Source organism: Tenrec ecaudatus, chromosome 3 (genome assembly GCF_050624435.1).
Source record: "Tenrec ecaudatus isolate mTenEca1 chromosome 3, mTenEca1.hap1, whole genome shotgun sequence".
Taxonomy (NCBI): Eukaryota; Metazoa; Chordata; class Mammalia; order Afrosoricida; family Tenrecidae; genus Tenrec; species Tenrec ecaudatus.
Window position 1 is genome coordinate 175,806,126 of NC_134532.1, and position 20,815 is coordinate 175,826,940.

Consider the following 20,815-nt stretch of genomic DNA (forward strand, 5'->3'; position numbering starts at 1 on the left):
GATGGCAACATATGTACAAATATGCTTGATACAATTGATGTCTGCGATGTTTTAAAAGCTGTAAGAGCCCCCAATGAAATGATTTTAAAATATTGTTTAAAATATTATTACCAAGGGAGGATGAAGATATAAATAAATATTCATTAAGTTCTTCATGCCAGCTATACCTGATAGTAGAGCTTTATATACAATACCTACTTTATCTTTTTAATATTTATAATTTTAATATTTATAATATTTATAATTATACTTCAAGTCCCAATGTGAGCTGGAATTGGCTCACAGGGACTTGAAACATTTACTTGGTAATATATAACCATAATTCTACATTCCTCCATCAACATGGGTATGAGAAAATCTGTCACTATGGAAGTATAAATAACATTGAATCAACAAAAATCACAGATCAGATTTCCCCCTCTTTTCAAAAGGAAGGCAAGTCACTCATGCACATTTATTTTGTAGAATTGCATGTTATTGGGCTGAAAATTCCAAACTGATCTTGCAAAGTAACTTATCTAGTGATTTTTATCTAATTTACTTTCTTAATTTAAGGGCGCAACAGATATTTTTAATTTGAGATTGACCCAAAAGATGATGTATTAAATATCCGTAGTAGATTTTGTAAACACAAAGTTGTTTATGTTTTGTCGTGAGCCAAGTTTTGAATGTCGTGATGAGACATCATTTTGGCTGGAACAGCATCATGTTGCTAGTTAGTAAGATTTGGAAACTAATGTGCCTTTAAAACTATTTTGATTATCAGATTGTTCTTTATTTGGTATCTTTCAGTGAGGCCAACAGTAATTGAAACTGATGTTTATGTAAACAGTATTGGACCAGTTGATCCCATAAACATGGTGAGTAATGATTATTAAAATAGTTCTCTGGACTATAATTCTTAAATAGATAGATATCTTAAATAGCAGAATAAATATATGACTATGTTTATAGCTAACTGAGAATGAGTTGAAAGAAATCACCAAGTACAATCATAGTATGCCAAATACTAGCAACTTAAGCCAAAGGATCTTTACCTCGGGTAACATATTGCATATTTTATCACTATGCTGTGTTTTGTAGAAATTATGCTAGGGCACAAAAACTAACATCTAATACATCAAGAGTTGTATTACACTAAGGCCAAGTGGATTTTCAAGAACTTCACAATTCGTTGTGTTGAAACCTATAATTGAGAGCTTATATTTTAACTTTTTGCTAATAAAAATTACTAGGGATTCTGTTTGGGACAGTGTCCACATACAAATTTGTATTATCAATAGATCATTCTTATAGCAATGTTGGAGCTATATGTGAACGTAATTCCAGGACTAAAGAACTCAGTTCTGAGGCCATTGCATTAAATTGGGCAGTAGATTTTGAAAGTGTTATTTAGTTGAATAGCAGTCAAACAGAAGACACATTCCAAAAATATACATTTAAGTTGTCGTGTCTTACACTGTCATCAGACAATATAATACATGACAAAATAATAATAATTTATGAATTTTCAAGGGTTCATGAAGAAGGGAAGGGCTGGGAGGGAGGGGGAAAAGTGAGGAGCTGATACCAAGGGCTCAAGCAGAAAGCAAATGTTTTGAGAATGATAATGGCAACAAATGTACACATGTGCTTGACACAATGGATGTATGTTTGGATTATGATAAGAGTTGTATGAGCCCCAATAAAATGATTAAATATCTATGTTTAATGTATATATATGCATTTATATATATTAAACATATATATATATACACATTTAAAATGGCACATTTAAAATACATACAGGGATTTAAAAAATTTTGGTGATTTATTCTGTGGTTTTGAGCCAACTGACTTCAAGATATATAAAAGACATGATGACTGAAGACAGTCGTGTGTATAAGCAAATGTGGTGAAGAAAGCTGATGGTGCCCGGCTATCAAAAAGATATAGTGTCTGGGGTCTTAAAGGCTTGAAGGTAAACAAGTGGCCATCTAACTCGGAAGCAACAAAGCCCATGGAGAAGAAGCACACAACCTGAGCGAATACAAGGTGTTGAACGGACCAGGTAGCAGACACCAAGGAACAGAAACCATCCTTGTGTGATCACCTTCCTCACATAAATGCTGAAGATGAATGTGTGCATAAGCAAGTGTGGTGAAGAAGGCTGATGGTGCCCAGCTGTAGAGACATATAGTGTCTAGGGACTTAAAGACTTGAAAATAAACAAGCGGCCATCTAGCCCAGAAGCAACAAAGCCCACACGGACGCAACACACCAACATGTGTGATCATGATGGGCAGAGGGGACCAGGTCTCAAACAACAAAGGCAGGGGGGAAAAACAAACAAACACCACATCACCGTGAAAGAGGGGGAGTGGGTGACGGGGACCCAATTCCCATCTGTAGACAGCTGGACATCCCTTGCAGAGGGGGAGTGGGGAGGAGATGAGCCATTCAGGTTTCAGTGTAGCAACAATGAAACTCAAAACCTGCCTCTAGTCTTGGAACGCTTCCTCCCCTCCCAATTATCATGATCCCAATTCTATCTTGTGGACCTGGTTAGGCCAGAGGATGCACAGCGGTGCAGTAGGGATCTGGAAACACAGGGAATCTAGGACGGATGAACCCCTCAGGACCAGCGGTGAGAGTGGCGAAACCAGGAGGGAAGGGGGTGTAGAAAAGGAGAACCGATCTTGGGGATCTATGTGTAACCTCCTCTCTGGGAGATGGGCAATGGGAAGGTGGGTGAGGGGAGGCGCCGGGCAGTGTAAGATAAGATAAAATAATTATTTATAAACTATTAAGGGTTCAAGGGTAAGGGGGAAGTGGGGAGGGAGAGGAGAGGAAAAAAGGAAAACGAGCTGGTTCCAGGAATCCAAGTGGAAGGCGAATTTTGAGAATGACGAGGGCAAGGATGTATAAGGGTGCTTTATTCAATTGATGTATGTATGGATTGTGACAAGAGTTGTATGACCCCCAATAAAAAGATTTATTAAATTAAAAAAAGATAGACTTTGAAGTTGATAGAGTTATTATTTGATGTAAGGATTGTGTATACATGTATTCAAATGAAGCAGGCATTCAGGAAAAGAATTCCAACCATGGTCTGTATATATAAACCTCTTGCTAAGAGAATAAATTAGGACTAAAGGCAGATATTGCTTTGTATGGGAAATTGGACAGACAGAAGCAATCTAAGGGAGATGCAGTCTCAGAACAGATCTAAGGACCAGGTGGGCTAAAGACCAGATTGAGCTAAAGAGCACAGAAAAAGGCAATAGTCAGAAAAGTAGGAGAACTTGATGATTCTTATATATATATATATATATTTATATACATATATACAATCTGAGAGCTGAGAGCTGAAATGGGATAGAGAACCAGGGTTTAATCATTGATTTCAAATAAAACCATTTGAACCTATTGGCCTTGGCAGTTGATGGTGCTGTTTAGAGGAAGAAATGAAACAATATGTTGATGGTGGAAAGACTAATATGTGGAATACTTGTCTCTATTCCACACTCAATATTGGTCCACTTTTCAAACTGATTTCCATAGTGATTCCCACAATCTAAATTAGATAAGGGTCTTGCAATCATTTAATATTATGGATATGGATATGAGTATAAATTTAATTTTAAACCACTAACTTCATAAATTTTGCCCAGAAGAGAATGAAATAGTGAGGAAAAGAAAAAAAAATAGAGGAGGGGAAAAGCATGAAAAAAAAGTCAAGGGAGGACAATTTAACTTGAAAAGCGATGAAGTTAGATGTGTTTGCCATATCTTTCATGAATGGAAAAAATAATAATAACGTTACCATAGAAATAACCCAATTAACCCCACAATACAATCAGCAGGCAGTATTAAATATAGACTTCATTATGCTTTGTTCCAAATGACCATATTACAATTTCTGTAAATTAAAATACTGGACCCCATTTTATAGGCTTAATATCCTGCTTTTTAAGTATTTTGCATTTGCCATCCAAACATAAATTCTCTAATACTTTGCTGATTTTCTCCTTCAGTTCACTTTTTCACCATTGCAATGTTCAAATGGTAACCCTCTTACAGGCCTGAACATCTTGATACAATCATAACATGAGTAACACTTGCCTATGGCTGCTTTTAATTATAGTATTATAGTCACAATTCCTCACTGTGATTTTCCTGTGACTTTAACTCTCATACTGATAGCAATTGGAAAACCAGATGACTGTTCCCATAATGCAAATGAACAAGGGCTAGCCGTGAATATATGTCATTTGAGAAGCTGGTGGGAAATTCTGATGCACTGCCCTAGGCAGTGGTGTGCAATGAGGAGATGAGGCTCGGGGCCACTGAAGGCAGCAGGTAAACATTTACGAGGGCGTAGTTAAATCTCTGCAAGATGGAAGGAACCTTCTTTCAGTGCAGAGCAACGACACAAGCATAAGGTGTCAGTCCTTAGGGAGCACATCTGTTTAAGAAGCTGAAAGATGAATTTGAGGTAGTCAATGAAGCAGTTCAGAAAGGAAAGAAGATAGAGCAGTACCACAGAAGCAAAGGGAAGAGAACGATTTAAGGATTTTTTTTGGTATTGAAATTAATTCATAGAGAACTGGATGACTTTTTGCAGATAAAACCATCTAGTTCCATGTGTATACATATTTAGCATTATACAAATATGAAACTTCATAGAGTAATAAATATTGATTTTCTCTTCTTTTTGGAAATATTATCTATTCATTTTGTTTATTATTCATGTAGGTGTTTTTGCTTTTTGCATGTGAACATGTGAATGTTGTTTTCAATTTTCCTGAATTCATTAAAGAAAGAAATATGGTCATTAGATTAGGAGAATTAGAATTCAAGGCTGAATTAGCATTTCAGAAACACGTTGACAGGAATGGCTACCAAGAGGCTTCTAAGTTAATTTTCCTATAAAAAGATTCATGATATTAAAGATTTAGTTTTATCTTGGGGCAAATTATGTACTTGTAACCTTGGACAGTGAGTTAAAAAAACCCCAAAACCTAATTAAATGAAATTGCAATTGAAACTAGTGATTCCAAAGCACCTAGAGAACACAGAACGCGATGTAACAGCTAGCGTTTACTAAAGAGAAGTATTGCCATCCTAGAGCGTAATAGAGCAGCTTCCAAAAAAGACCACTTTCATTGAACAATGCAGGAAAATTAGAATTCCATTTTCACAAACTGAGCAACATTACTTTGAATGTGAGTGTAATCAAAGAGGCTGACAAGTGTAATTAAAATCAAGTAAATAAGGGGTCATTCCCATCCCTTTAACTACTCCTAAAATTTAAGTTACTGGTAAGGAACAAAATCAATGCGTTGCTTTAACTATTTTAGTTTCAAAAAACCAGCCAAGATTTGGCTTGATTCAAAATGGTTGTTTCTTTTAAAGCTTCTCAGGTACCCACTGCTGAGCTGATACTGATTCAAAGCGACCCTCTAGCTATGTAACATACAAATGCATCTTTTAAGATGATTGATAACACATACTTTATATTTCCAGAGATAAGTAAATTAACTATAAATATAGTCTATGTTTTCAGCTTTGCTTGTATTCCATATTAGATATTTAATAATTGCCATATTTTCCATTTCTAAAATTTATAGTCAACATGAAAGTGGATACTTGAAAAAATAGTCATGCTGGGAAACATTGTAGAGCTTAAAAATATATAATCAGAGGTGGTAAGGCAATCAATATATCAACATAGTGGTATTACCTTCAGTTATTTTTGGTTTTGCTTTTAAAATAAAATTTGGTATCCAAATGCAGTTTATGGGTAAAACAATAGCAGCTAACCTTCAGCAAATGCAACCATGCAGGTCAGTCATTCTTCAAATCAAATCGCTGCGAGTTGGAACTCACTCGCTGGCATCTAACAACATTGAATAGACAAAAGGGATTTTCTCAGTAATCAATCATATTCTGCTTGTTTACTTGGATTAGCCAATTATCAAATATATACTGCCATTAGGTAGCTAAATAATCTATTTTAAATGCTGAGAATTGATTATCAATTCTTTATCACTCTATCTTTTCTTTTCAGATTTTTTTGATAAACTCTTCAGACATAATTTGTGTTGAAGCACTGTTAAATATATTGGGAAGGACAGTACTCAAACAGAAGTTCTTAATTTTTCTTTTCTATCACAGGGAACATTTCTCAAGCATGATTTATAGCATTTGTTTCTCTCAGAAGATGTACTATTCTTTCTTCCTTTTGTAAAGATTTCTCCTTCCTCGCTCTCCCCTTTTTATTCCAGTTGTTTCCAGATTTAAGTGAATAGATCCTTATAAATAGCTTCTGCAAAAAAAATATTTATTTTCTATAATGACTTTACACAGTCATTCCTCGCCATGTACATTAAGTTGAGGAACCATAACATAAAAATTATTTAATTTAAAAAATACTGTTGTCAAGTTCATTCCTAGTCATGTTCCTTGGGGATTGTTGACTGTTCTTTGTGGAAGCAAATTGGCAGGTCTTTCTTTCACAGCACTGCTGACTTGGTTTGAACAATCAACTTGTTTTTTTTAAATCTTTTATTGGGAGCTCTTGCAACTCTTATCATAATCTGTACATGCTTCCATTGGTCAAGCACATTTGTACACTTGTTGCCATCATCATTTTCAAAACATTTGCTTTCTACTTGAGTCCTTGGTATTATTGAGTCCGTATTATTCCCCTCCCTCCCCACACCCACTCCCTAATGAACCCTTGAAAATTTATACGTTATTATTATTATTTTGTCATGTCTTACACTGTCCAACATCTCCCTTCACCCACTTTTCTGTTGTCTGTTCCCTAGGGAGGGGGGGTATATGTATATTGTAATCAGTTCCCCGTTTCTATCCGACCCTCCCACCATCCTCCCGGTATCACCACTCTCCCCACTAGTCCTGAGTGAACTGTTCATCAATCCTGGATTCCCTGTGATTCTAGTTCCTATCTGTATCAGTGTACATCCTCCTGTCTAGCCAGATTTGTAAGGTAGAATTGGGATCATGATAGTGGGGGGAATGAAGCATTAAAGAACTAGAGGAAAGTTGTATGTTTCCTCGTTGCTACCACGCACCCTGACTGGCTCATCTCTTCCTGGCGACCCTTTGTAAGGGGATGTCCAGTTGTCTACAGATGGGCTGTGGGTCCCCAATCTGTACTCCTCCTCATTCACAATGATATGATTTTTTGAGCAATCAATTTTTAAGTTAAAAGTAGAGACAAAACATTAGTATCAATGATGTATATAATATATATTATTGACCTCAAAATACTAATAAAAAAGAAAATGAATTAATTCTTTTTGGGATATAGATTAAAGTACTTTAAGAAATACACTCTAATAATTTTATCTTTATGATTTGTAAAATATTTACAATATTATCTTGTTACATCGTTTTATTTTCTTACTGATTCTATTTTCTTTATTACTGCGTTTATTTATTTATTCTTTATTTTATTAATAGTTGATTTATTTTATGACTGTTTTTGTTTCTCTACTTCTGTCTATTGTAGCTTGGTGCCATTGAACAGGTTCTTTCCCATGAAGACCTTATGTCCAGTAGAATGGAACACTGTCTTGTCTTGCACCGTCCCAATACGTTTCAGCTCATTGGTGTAGCCATTGTGTCACCTCATCTTGTTAATAATCTCTCTTTTTGGTGATGACCTCCACTGAATGTTAGGGTAACATATTTCACTATTTTTATTAGATACTCTAAAGCCTATTTTTTCTATGGATCTGATCTTTAAATTATCACAGGATTGATTTACCATTTTCACTGCTATCGAATTTGAGTGACCCTTTAGGACAAAGTAGAACTGGCTCTGTGTCTTTTTGAGGTTGTAACTATTAACCAGAGTAGAAAGTCTGATCTTTCTCCCTCACAGCAGTGGGTGGTTTCAAAGTGCAGGCTTTAAGGGTTGTAGCCCAATGAGTAGCCGTGCCACCAGGCCCCCTTATGATTGACCATCAAAAGAAATAAAATGAAAGATCATGAATGAATAAGATCTTCTTTTCTCTGTTTCTTTGGTCAATTATGTTTATTTAACCTATTACAATCTAAATTTCCAAAGTTCACTAAATAATTTATTATTCTTTCATGTAAACATTCCTCATTTTGTTTTTATACACAGAAGTTGTACATGTTCATCTTATATTTATTTGCTAACTATATTTTGGTATTTGATACTTTGTCTCGAGAGTAAGAAAATATGTAGTCTCTTTCAGGGAAACATAGACCGAGTGGGGAAGAAGACTCAAAACTGCAGAAGGGGAGGATGCAGGAAAATATAGAAGGGGCTGAGATAGCAAGAAGGCTTTGTGCCAACCTAAATATTCTTAGTTGAAAATGGTGATGCTAAGTTCTTTTTTCTTAAAAAATTATACTATTTCTGTACGATAAACTCATGGTCTATCTTAGCCTTGTAATATAGGCAAAACGATCATTAAAACGTTGCCAGGAATGATCATCCAGTGGTTACAGTTGTTACTACTATTATAGCATCTCTCTAGGCGTAGCTTAGAATTGATGTAGGGGGAAAGATCTGGCAGGTGTCCAGGCCACAGTGAAAGCCAAATTTATTTCAGCTTACAACTTTATTATTTATCATTGAAATCTAGTTTCAGCATGACTTTCAACTAGTCTACGCAAGTTACTATTTCATTTGTTAAATAGTAGACCTGATTCAAACATACCCCCATGATTCTTTATTTTTTTAGCCATTTATTTAAAACTGAATGACTTTCCTACCAATGGCTTTTAATGCTAAACGCACAATCCCTAGCCAATCACTTGGCTTATTTTATGTCTCAATATTACATTTATCTATACAAAGAAAAGTATTGTTTTTCAAATAATGTAAAACCACAGCAAAATATAAATATTTAAGAAAAAACAGTTTAGCACATACTTTAGATCAGCCTAAAATAATTTCATGGAGTTCATTTTATTTTCCAAATTTGTTTAGGGATATATAATTCAGTTGACTGTATTAAAAAATCCTTAAATCACATACATACAAAATTATGTTTATATCAAATAGTGTTAAATACACACTACTATTATCTAAAATGATGATAGGTAATTCAACCCAGGTGATTCAGTTAGAGATGGACTGGATAAAAACTGGAAATTAACTTAATTATATTAGAATTCACCCAATTCTGCCATAAAGCAGTTACTTGGATAAATAAGGCTTTATTGTGGTTTGTTCTCTCTCTCTCTCTCTCTCTCTCTCTCTCTCTCTCTCTCTCTCTCTCTCTCTCTCTCTCTCTCTCTCTTTCTTTATCTATATCTTTCTTTCTGCCAGGAGCCCAGTGACTATAAACACTTCAAGGTAGGGATGGAGTCTTAACCCCAAATGATATGTAAGAAAATAGGATCCAAATCTATGAGCCCCTTTCTAGGAGACTATGAGTTTGGATACTGACTAGTCAGCCCTGGTGGCAGAATTCTAAATTGTTTTTCAAGAAAATTTACGTATCCAAATGTCAAGTAACTGAATTCATTACTAATTCCAAATTTAATAAGAATTCAGTGTAGAATGCTGTTGAAATCTATAGATGAGAAACAAGTACTTTATGAGGAGATGTTGCTGGGAGACACCAAGTCTATTTAGACTTTATCTTGGTGTTTAGAATCTTTTTAGAAAAAGTTCATTGTTAAATTTATAATAGTCCCATGAACACAGAGCCATGGGCCAGGGAAAGACCTTGATAATGATTCTTTTTCCTTGTGGGAATCTGTAAGTGACTTGACTACTTTTATCGCTTTTAATACTATAATAAACCACAAATCAGGATCTGACTTCCTAACTCCCATTGGATTTCCAGAATTACATCATGACTTCTCACTCTACTACCCAATTTCTGGGAATTAAATATCTATTGTCTTGATATCGGAAAAGTAGTAAAATTTTATAAACTCTTAGTTTGCGTACCTCATTCAATGTTTATTATACATGTTATAGTGTTGTTGATGTGCGGTGCCATCTAGTCGTCTCCAACTCAGAGCGTGACCTGATGCATACATGATGGAACAAACCCTGCAAGGTCCTGCACCATCCTCAGAGTTGTTCCCATGTTTGAGCCCATCGATGCAGCCTCTGTGTCAATGCGTCTCATGAGGGTTTCCTCTTTTCCACTGTCCCTCCGCTTTACCGAACATGATGTTCTTCTCCAGGGAATTATCTTTCCTGACAATATGTCCAAAGTACGTAAGATGAGAGTACTCTGAACTTCTTTCTTCCCAGACAGATCAGTTTGTCCTTTCAGCAGTCCGTGGCACTTTCAGTATTCTTCTCCATCACGACTATTCCAATGCACCGATTTTGTACTGTGAAGCCTTTAAGTAACGTATTGTATGTGAGGCATTTAGTTCTTAGGTTGGCAACAGATTTGAACTAGCACCAGTTGCTTTGCAATTTCAATAGTCTGGAAATGGAGAACATTTGTTTAAATGCCTTGACTTCAGTTTCTTGCTCTAATGAAAATTGTGCATATGGTGTGATTTCTCAGAAAAGCATTGAGCTTTGTAATACGCACAATAGGATCAAAACTACTGAGGTTATAAGTGAAGGGAGCGCTTCTAACAGCCCGGAAAAGAAAAGGTTCTCCTTTTAGATTGACAAGGATGGGAGGGAGCATGATATTCTCTGCACTAAGAGTGTGCATAGTGGCAAGAATTCTCTAAAGTGACTGTCAGATAAATGATTTAAAATGTGAAGCATGCAGTCTCTTTCTAAATATAGATTTCCAAATATAATATTCTATTTGGTTAAGATGGGAAACCAATTCAGACAGCAATATATGTAAAATCAGAGGTTGGTGTGTTTGAGCCCATTATTGCAGCCACTGTGTGAGTATTTTCATTGACAGTTTTCCTCTGTTTCCCTGACACCCCATTTTACCAAGCATGTTTTAGGGACTGATCTCTCTTGATAGCATGCCCAAAGCATGTAAGACAAAATCTATCATAATTTCTAAGAATCATTCTGGCTCTACTTCATACATGACAGATGTGTTGATTCTTCTGGTAGTCCATGTACATTTATCTTTGTCAACATCATAATTAAAATATTTCTCCTGCAGTCTTCTTTATTCATTGTCAACATTTTAAATGCATATAAAGTTATGGAAAATACCATGGATTGGGTCAAGTGCACTTTAGTCCTCCTGGCAGGGTTTTTTCTCTTTAAAACTTTAAAGAGATCATTTGCCACAGATGTACCCATGCTGTATTTTATTTGATTCAATGACTGCTCCTCCCTGGGGCTTTGTAAAATGAAGTTATCGATAACTTTCTTTCATGATCATGATGCTTTCTCTTGGCTCAATAGTGAATTTTTTCTTCTTCATTACATTGGGTTCCATCCCATTCTGAAGACTGCAGTCTCTGATGTTCACCAACAAGTGCTTCAAGTTCTATAGACCGTCAGGAAGAATGGTTGTCTCATTTGCATGTTGCAGGTTGTCCATAAACTTTTTCCAATATTGATAATGCCTTCTTACTCTTAAAATTCAATTTCTCTGATTATTTGAACACCTTCTCTATTATTAAGCAAGTATGGTGAAAGGATACATGTCTGAAAAACACCATGGCTCATTTTTTCTGTTGTTTTACAGCTCGATCTCTGTACAAGTGTCACAGGAGCATAATGAAAAATTATCATTCTTTTCAAAGTCATCCATAATTTTTATAACTTACTCAGTCAAATTTCTTTGCATTCTTAACAAAACACAATTAAATACCTTAATCGCCATGTCTTGTTTTCAATCTATATGCAACTGACATCAACAATTCTATATATTTTTTGTTCCACATCCTGTTCTAAGTACAGCTTGAAGTTCTGGCAGCTCCCTATTGGTGAACTGCTGCAATTATGTTTAAATAACCTTCAACAAAAGTTTAGTTGCATGTATATTCATTACAATTCCCGCATTCTGTTGGATCACCTTTCTTTTGGGATGGGCACAAATAGAGATATCTTTCAGTTGTTTGACCAGATAGCTGCCTTCTAAATTTCTTGACATAGACCAATGAGTACTTGCAGTTCTGCCTCAGCATGTTGAAACATTTTAAGTTGTTTTCCATTAATTCCTGGTGCCTTGTTTTAATGAATTGAACTTCTTCCTTCAGCAGTATCCATTTTTAATGATTTTTTACCTCTTGAAATAATTTAACTTTTGTCAATTCTTTTTGTTACTGTGACTATATATCCTGTATATCTTCTTTTGCTGGTTCTTGCATTTTTATCATTTACATATAGAATACTTCAACATTGAATCTTGAGGTTTGACTTTTTCTTCATTTCTTTTGGCTTGAGATATGATGAGTTTCTTCATCTTTTTGAGCTTTCTAAATCCCGATCTTTTCAAACTTCATTATAGTACTTGTGTTAGGTAAGATTGACTAGAAACAAATCGAGGGACACTCAATTATGTTTAAAAGAGAGCTTTATATCAAGAGGCAATTATATACTAAGCAAATACTACAGTGCAGTCCAGAACAAGTCCATAAACCCATTACTAGTCCATTGGTCCCTCTTCAGACTCACACAGCCACATGCAGCGATACAGGAGTGCAGTAAGATCACTGGTGGGTGGATGCAAAGTTTTGTGGATCCAATGCCAGTGGAAGCATCCCAGCTCTGGTATGAGTCTCCACATGGCTCCTTTAACTCTCTGAATGTGGCTCTTCAGCAGGAAGGTGAAACAGAGGGAGATCTCGCCCAGGTCTCAGCAAGTCTTCATGTGGCTTGTCAACAGGAAGACCAAGGCAGAGAGAGAGAGGAAGTTCCCAGAATCCTCATAAGAGGCAATGCTCACAAAGAGGAGGCATCATCAGGCTGTGACCTGATTGACAGGCTAGGCTCCATCCTTCACCCCTAATACCCTCAAGTTGGCATGAGATTATGCAAATACCTAGTCTTTTGAAAATTCCTGTTTAGCTCTTTTAATTTATCATTCTTCTATTTATTGTAGGTAGTGCACTTTTAAGAGAAAGTTTCGGAGTATCTTTGGACATGTCCAGATGGTCTTGTCTTTCTTGTTTTTTGTTTGTTTATTTGTTTGTTTTTATATCAAACAGTATGCATTTTATGACAATAACATAGATGTACAGATTCAGAGCACCCTAGGGCTCTCTTTATGCCCTAAAGAAAACGCATTTACATTATGCATGGGTTGTACTGAATTGGAGGTGGGGGGAAATCAACTGTCTCTGCACCCCTAAGACAGGCCAAGCTGTCCTGGGTGTAAGCAGCTTTAACGCCATTATTCAAGTTGTTTGCAAAAGGACTAGAGAATTTAAAAACCAAACAAATTATTTCTCTTGGGAGTGGAGAGGGTCTTTCATTTGCTGCTATAACTAGCAAATGATGTTCAGTCATCAAAAATGGGGGGGGGGAGGGCCCACTAACACAGATCTATTTGAGCAAGCTGACCAGTACACATTGCAGTTTCAGAAAGGAAAGTTATATACTCTATGCTACAAGTCCCAACTAGGTAGTGTCAAAAGGACATCTATTTCTTGGCTTGCTTTGTGATCATACCCCTTGGTGGTGTGACGGGTCTAGTGGCATTCTGCTTCTTTAAAATCGGAAAAGAGCACATCGGCGCCTCATCCACACTCATCCTGGCACCAGCATTGGCAAACTCTCCCCAGTAATTGGGGGCCGAAAACAGAGTGACCAACTGCCTCTTGGCAAGAAATTCATATCCATCTTCAACTGCCTGATGGGCTCTAGAAATAAGATCCAAATCATGCTTAAGAAATTTTGCAAGTACTTCCGCACCAAATGTGAAGGACACCCCTCTGTCGTTTTCACCCCAGCCTAAGACGTCTTTATCAGGATCAGATCACAAAAGATCACAAAGGAGACCTTGATCGGGTACATCAGTTGGTCGCATAATTCGTCGAATCTGCTCCATAGACTGAACAAACCTCCATGACAGCAGGATATTTTCTCATCCATGATGGCGGCTATCGGCAAACAGTTAAAGCAGTCTGTAAACGTTTTCCAGAGTTTAATATTGTTTCTTCTTTTACATTCATCATAACATCCATAAATTCTATTGATGCTGGCACATTCATGGTTCCCTCTGAGAAGAAAAAAGTCCTCCGGGTATTTTATTTTGTAGGCGAGTAAGAGGCAGATAGCCTCCAAGGACTGCTTCCCGCAGTCTACGTAGTCCCCAACAAAATAGGTAGTTGCTTTCTGGTGGGAAACCACAGTACTCAAAGAGTCGAAGCAAATCATAGTACTGCCCATGGATGTCACCACATATTTTGAGTGGCGCTTCAAGTTCCAGCTGGATAGGCTGACTGAGAAAGATCTCCCGAGACTTTAAGCACAGACCCCTGATTTCATTCTCCTGGAGTTGGACATTCATCCCAGGCTTGGACCCTCTCACTTCCAGCAGCCGTTGGATGATGCTGTCCATGTTGAGTTTATCTATATCCGCCATCGCCGTCCCACCGCCTACCCTCCCCCAGCGGCGCCACAGCCAGCTTGCGTCAGGGACTCACACCTCCTTACCAAGCCAAGAGCACAGAGTCAGACAACAGCCATGGCGGGTCCCCCCCAGCCTCCCCGCTCTCTGCTTCCTCCTTCACTCCCTACTGGAATCAGGAGCTTTCTTGTTTTTTTAAAGACCATTTTGCTTCTTCACGCAGTTTGTTCTTGAAGTTGTGCCCCAGTTCCTCAGGTCTTCAGTTATTAGTCTTCATCCTGTCACATGTGTTCTTGAGATCTCCTCCAAAGCCAAGAGGAACAGACTCCAGGTTGACTTTTGGCTCTCGTGGATTTGTTTTAATTGTCTTTAACCTTAACCTGAACTTACATATGGGTAATTGATAAACTTTTATAATTAGCGCTGACCATGTTTTGCCTGATGATATTCAGCTTTTCCTCTGAGCCTTTACATAGTGGTTGTTAATTTGATTTCTGTGTATTCCACCTGAGGAGGCGCCTGTGCATACTCACTATTTATGTTGTTTTCAAAAGATATTTTCAATGTCTAGTTATTAATGGATATTTTCAGTCTTTACTTCATGTTTCATGTCAGTAAATGAAGATTTTAAAAGCTTTATTCCACCCATGTGGTTAAGGTTGACTGTACTTACAGGAGGAAGCTCTTCCCAAGTGGTATTGTAAATGCCTTCCAACACACACACACACACACACACACACACACACACGTGAGAGGACGTAGAAATGGTTTGGGGAAAACAGAATGAAAAGGTAGTAGATAATTAAAAAACGACTGTATCACTACATCAGTGCATTAATATGGAGCACCCTGAAATTCAAGCCAGACTCGGAAGAAGACATTGAAAGGGAGATTTGGTTCAAAGCAGAAGAAAATAGAATTATATTTACTTGCTTTTCATTAACTATTCTAAGGCATTCAACTGTGTGGATCATGACAGACTATTAATAACTGAAAAACAGATATTCCAGAATACTAAATTGTGGTGATATGGGATTCTGTAACTAGATCAAGGAAACATTGCTTGAATAGAATAAGTAATTCTATTATATTTTACAATCAGGAAGGATGAAGTCAGCAAATGTGAGCATCTGGATTATATTTTTCACCATATTATTCACTCATAATTGGTCCTGGGTAAGTTCAGGTTAAAGTGTCCATTGCTTATATGTAAGTTCAGGTTAAAGCTGAAGAAAATTAAAACAAGCCAACATGAACCAAAATATAGCCTTAAGTCTGTCTCATCTGAGTTTTGAGAACATCCAAGAACAGATATGAAGCATTTCTAACAACAGAACTGAATAGCTGTGGGAGGACATCAAAAACATCACTCATAAAAAAAGTAAAAGGTGATTAAAAAGACCAAAAAATAAGATAAATAGATGTCAGAAGAGACTGAAACATCCTCCTATCCCAATTGCCATCAGAGAAACAAATGACAATGATAAAACATTATGGAAGAAAGATAAATATGAAATAAGTTATTAAAATTAGTAACAAAAAATTGAGTTTCATCTCTCTAATTATAACTTTGAGTCTCAATTAGGGATGCCACAAAATTGTAAAGTTTATGATCAGAAGTCCTCACATGATCTTGGGAAGTAACTCCCTTGTGGCTCAATTAAAACACCATCAGACAATGAGACACCAACAGACAATGAGAAGATAGAATTTGAAAATATAGAATAATCAATGGAAAATACAATTTCATGGAATCTAGGTTGAAAATGAGAGTGCTGTGAATAGTATTACATTAACGGCTTTTGCTTAAATGAAAGAACAATAAAGTTATACTTAAATAAGAATTTATGAAGCCTTTATGTAAATATAACATTAGTATTTATTCTAGGAATTTGGTTAATTGTTAAACTTATTTCATGTGACAATAAAAAACCTTTACTTAAATTCATTTTCTAAAAAACAGATTTTGCTAATGTCTAGATTTTAAATAAAGAGGACATTAATATTAACTACATATAAATAGGTTTAATATAAGTACTTTTACTCAGCAATGCCTGTTGGGAGTCAGATTTATATTTCAAAAAAGATGCCATAGATTTAAAACAGGCTTCAAGATGAACAAACATTTTCTTCAAGTAGTGCTACTGCTCATTGAGGAATCCTAGTCACATAACGGGGAAGAACTGGATTGGAAACAGGAAATCAAAAGTAATCTACAACATATGTGGGAGAACTTATCTTTCCATCTTAAACATTCACTCAAGGAGTTCCTACAGGGGAGTGCTCCGCTGCCCTGTGGGATATCTATGAGTTGGAAACAATTTGATAGCACTTAACAATGCCTCATTGTGTATGCCAAACTATCATTCTGGTGGTTTCCTGTGTTTTCCTGAGCACCTCTTCTTGCTGTTAGATTTCATCAAATATGTCTGACTCATAAAGATACTATGTACAATACAACAGAACACTGTCGGGTCATGCACTACCCTCACAATTGTTCCTATGTTTGAGCCCACTGATGCAGTGGCCACATCAATCCTATTTGTGGAGGGTCTTCTCTTTATCCCTGACCTTCAACTTTACCAAATATTATCTCCTTTCCAGGGACTATCCCTTTAGAAATTCAAGTCACACTAAGAAGAGCAAATGGAACAAGCTGATAATTGCAGGTATCCAATGGATCAGTCTGGCTAGACTGGAGAAACAAATTCATAGACACTCACATATGTACAAGAACAAGCTTTATATACAAAAGAAATTGAATATTGCAAAAACATCCCAATCCAGTCTAGATCAAGTCCATAAGTCTGATATTACCCCATATGTATGATATCAATCTATAAACTCCTCTTCAGACTCACAAAACACATCTAATGACACTGAGTGCAGGAAGATCACAGGCCAGTGGGTGGAAAGTCTTATGGATCCAGTGGCATTGTAAGCATCTTAGCACTGGTGTGGGTTTCCACATGGCCCCTCCAGCTCTAGAGTTCTGGCAGCATTAGCGTAGCTCTATCAGACTCGTCATCAGTAATATATCCCAGGGAGTGTCTTCTCAGCAGGAGTAGCATGAAGAATATTGGTATTGGACTTATGGGCTAACATCAGACTTGTGGATTTGATCAGGAGTGGGCTGTGATGTTCTTTCAATATTCAATTGCTCTTGTGTATAAAACTCTTTCTTATACACAGATGAGAATCTATTAATTTGAATCTCTAGTCTACTCAGACTGACACATTATGATATTTTGGGAACGGGGAACTAGAGAAACAAATCTAAAGATGGAGAGTGGATGTTTGTTAGACGTCTACCTCATGGTAGCTTTTCTCTTTGGCCAGCCAGAGGTCACATATGTCTATGCAGGTTACTGGGTTGTTTTCTGGAAAGAACATGGGAAGGTAAAGTTTGGATTCTTTTCATTGGTTGTTGTCTTTGGTTATTCCTGAGTGAAATAGGGAACATGAAGGTGATTGAGGTATATTGTGCTGGGGGACAAAATCGTCCTTTGAACTTCTCAAAGCTACTTAGGCTGACAGAAGGTCAAGACGACTGACAGAGAGCCTGGCTCTGACTTGTGCTGTCACAGCCCCAATCCCATATTTTGTATCAATAGAATAGTTTAGATAAGGATTAATATAAACTAAATAAAGATTGAACTGGACTGTTTTAAGAATTGATATTAGTATCTGATTCTACTTTGCTTATGCTGATTGCTTCTGCTTATTATTGTTAATATAGTGATTGATAGAAATGATTATTGGGAAGTATGAAACCAGAGAGCTTGCAAGCCCATTTGCCCCGAGCCATTAAAATTGGAATAAGTGGGTTTAGGACATGCCTGCAAAGAAGGCTCTGATAAAATAAGCCCTGTCCAGTGCTTTGGAGTACTCATTTGCAGTCCAAGGGACTTGCCTAGGGGACTTTCAACAACTTGAAGAAAAAGGAACTCTTGGCGTTTTTGAATCTTGAACTGGTTGTTTTTGTCAGAAACTGGAAAAAATCTGGAGCCCTGAAGAAACTCTCCGCTCTAGGACTGAATTGTTAAGGGAGCCTGTGGATCAAGTTGAAATTATTGCTAGATGACCACCTGGATCCACTTATTCAGTGGAAGTGGGAGAAATGCAGCAACAAAGAGACAGGTTGAGTTTGGCCACTGACATCCATGACCTGGTTTACAGGAACTAGAGGAGATGATGAAAGTGGGTTGACTACTCTGAAGTTCATGACTTAGCATAACGGGTTTGTGGCTGTTGAGAATTTATGACAGTGCACATGGTTGAAAGGCAAGACAGCCAATGGGCACCTTGGTGAGGCGAAGTGAGGCAGTCCATGTTGAGTTGACCAGAACCCAACCAGATGAAGAGAAGATCTTCAGCCTGTGAACTGGTGCATACTTCTGCTGACTTTATGGATGACCTGTCCTGATTTGACTTTGCTTATGGATTCGGACTTCAGAAGGAATGAAGATTCTTCACATCAAAGAATATGATTATGTCCTCAGAGCCCTGAGTGATGTAAGTGGGTAGTTTAGAAAATTATATACCCAGGCTAACACAATTAGGATAGAAAATGTTTACCTTCGTTTATTGACTATGCAAAGGTATTGACTGTACATACCATAATAAACTGCATTAGGTTGGGTTGACTAGAAAATCAAATTCAGAGACACTCATAGGTATAAGAGAGAGCTTTATATCCAAGAGTAATTATATATCAAGAAAATATCCCAGCCCAATCCATAACTCCAGTATTAGTCTATAAGTTCAATTCTAATCCATTAAGTCACTCTTCAGACTCACACAGGCCATGTAACGATGCTGGATGCAGGATAATCACAGCCCAGTGGTACATTTGTGTGGATCCCATGGCGGTAGCCACATTACAGGGCGCACAGGTCTCAGCGTGGCTCTTCCACAGGAAGGTGAAGGCAGAGAGATAAGAGGAGGTTCACAGGACCCTCTTTATGAAGCCACACCCATAAAGAGGTACCTTCAGGCTTTGCCTGGTTGATGGGCTAGACTCCACCTCTAGCCCATATATATATATATATATATATATATATATATATATATATATATATATATATATATATATATATCCCCTAGTTCTATATATCAAGTTGACATGAGATTATGTTACTAACACACAAACTATGGATAATATTGTGAATAATAGGTATTCCAGAATATTTAACTGTGTTCATGAAGAAATTGTTCAAACAGAACAAAGGCTATGGCAGCGTTCAAAATCAGGCACAATGTGTCATGGTGGCAACCTTTACCATCCATTCTATATGGTGAGCAAATAATCTGAGATAATGGATTATATGTGGGAAACTGTAGGATAGGAATGAGAACAAGGTTCATAAAGAACTTTTGATATATGCTTGACACAATCTCGCTTAAATCCAAGATGACCTAAAGCATTTACTGAAAAAGATCAAAATTACAGTATTCAGTGTGAATCACAACTCAATGTCAAAAAAGCACACAACAAAAATCCCTATAACTATTCTAATAGCCACACCGTAAAACACAATTGAGAAGAAACATATCTGACATCTTCTAAATTTTCTGTTGCTATAAGGTAAGAATCAGACATCCCTCCACAGTCCATCCTCCTTTACCTATTCTGACACCAACTCTTCCGCCGATAGCACTCTATTTCTTTGCTGCTTTCAATAATTCATTTAAGTCACGATACATAACTCACGGACAATACTCATAATTAAGGAAGTTTGTTAGGGAAGTTAATAGTCTACAACAAGTCAGGATCAGCAAACAGTAAGGACACGGTCCTTGGTCCACAGCAACTCTATGCTGGCAGCAACTCAGTCTCTCTCTGATCTTAAATCTCTCAGCCATGTGGTTCCCTGATGTTTGTCTCCATTGTCAGGAAGCCAGCTGTCTGCCATGTGATCTCCCAGGCCTGTAGTCTTGGGCTAGATGAACAGAAATTACACCGCAGTCTATGTGCTCCTTCTCTGCGTCTCCATGACAAGGTCTCTGGTGCATTTGATCTTGGAGACCTCTGCCACCGAGATCTTGGACATGTTCTTCCCAATGGTCCTGCCTTTTTCTCTTTGCTGCTGAGTCAAAGATGGTTCATCTTATAGCCAGGGGGATGGTAATGTCTTCATAGACCCAATCATTTGATAGGCATTACAGAGACTTGGATATTAAGAAATTTCACTTCACCATAGACAACATCATGAAAAATGAATAAGATATTGAACTTGTCAACTACTTCACTTCACTTGTATCCGTGTATCACTTGTACCAGCGTACATGGAAGTAGCAGTCATGAAATCAAACATATAGGGCATTGCACAAATCTGTTGCACAAGGCTACT

At 37.1% G+C, this 20,815-nt stretch overlaps 1 protein-coding gene and 1 pseudogene across 1 annotated transcript in view; one reads left to right on the forward strand and one right to left on the reverse strand.

The window, feature by feature from the left end:
• Window positions 1–20,815, forward strand: part of GABRG1 (gamma-aminobutyric acid type A receptor subunit gamma1) — a 126,216-nt gene that overhangs the window by 46,628 nt on the left and 58,773 nt on the right. The window contains exon 3 of the mRNA XM_075544983.1: window positions 793–860. Within this exon, the coding sequence (XP_075401098.1) occupies window positions 793–860 (68 nt within the window). The remainder of the gene's footprint in view (window positions 1–792; window positions 861–20,815) is intronic.
• LOC142443683 (serine/threonine-protein phosphatase PP1-gamma catalytic subunit pseudogene) lies at window positions 13,533–14,477 on the reverse strand (annotated as a pseudogene).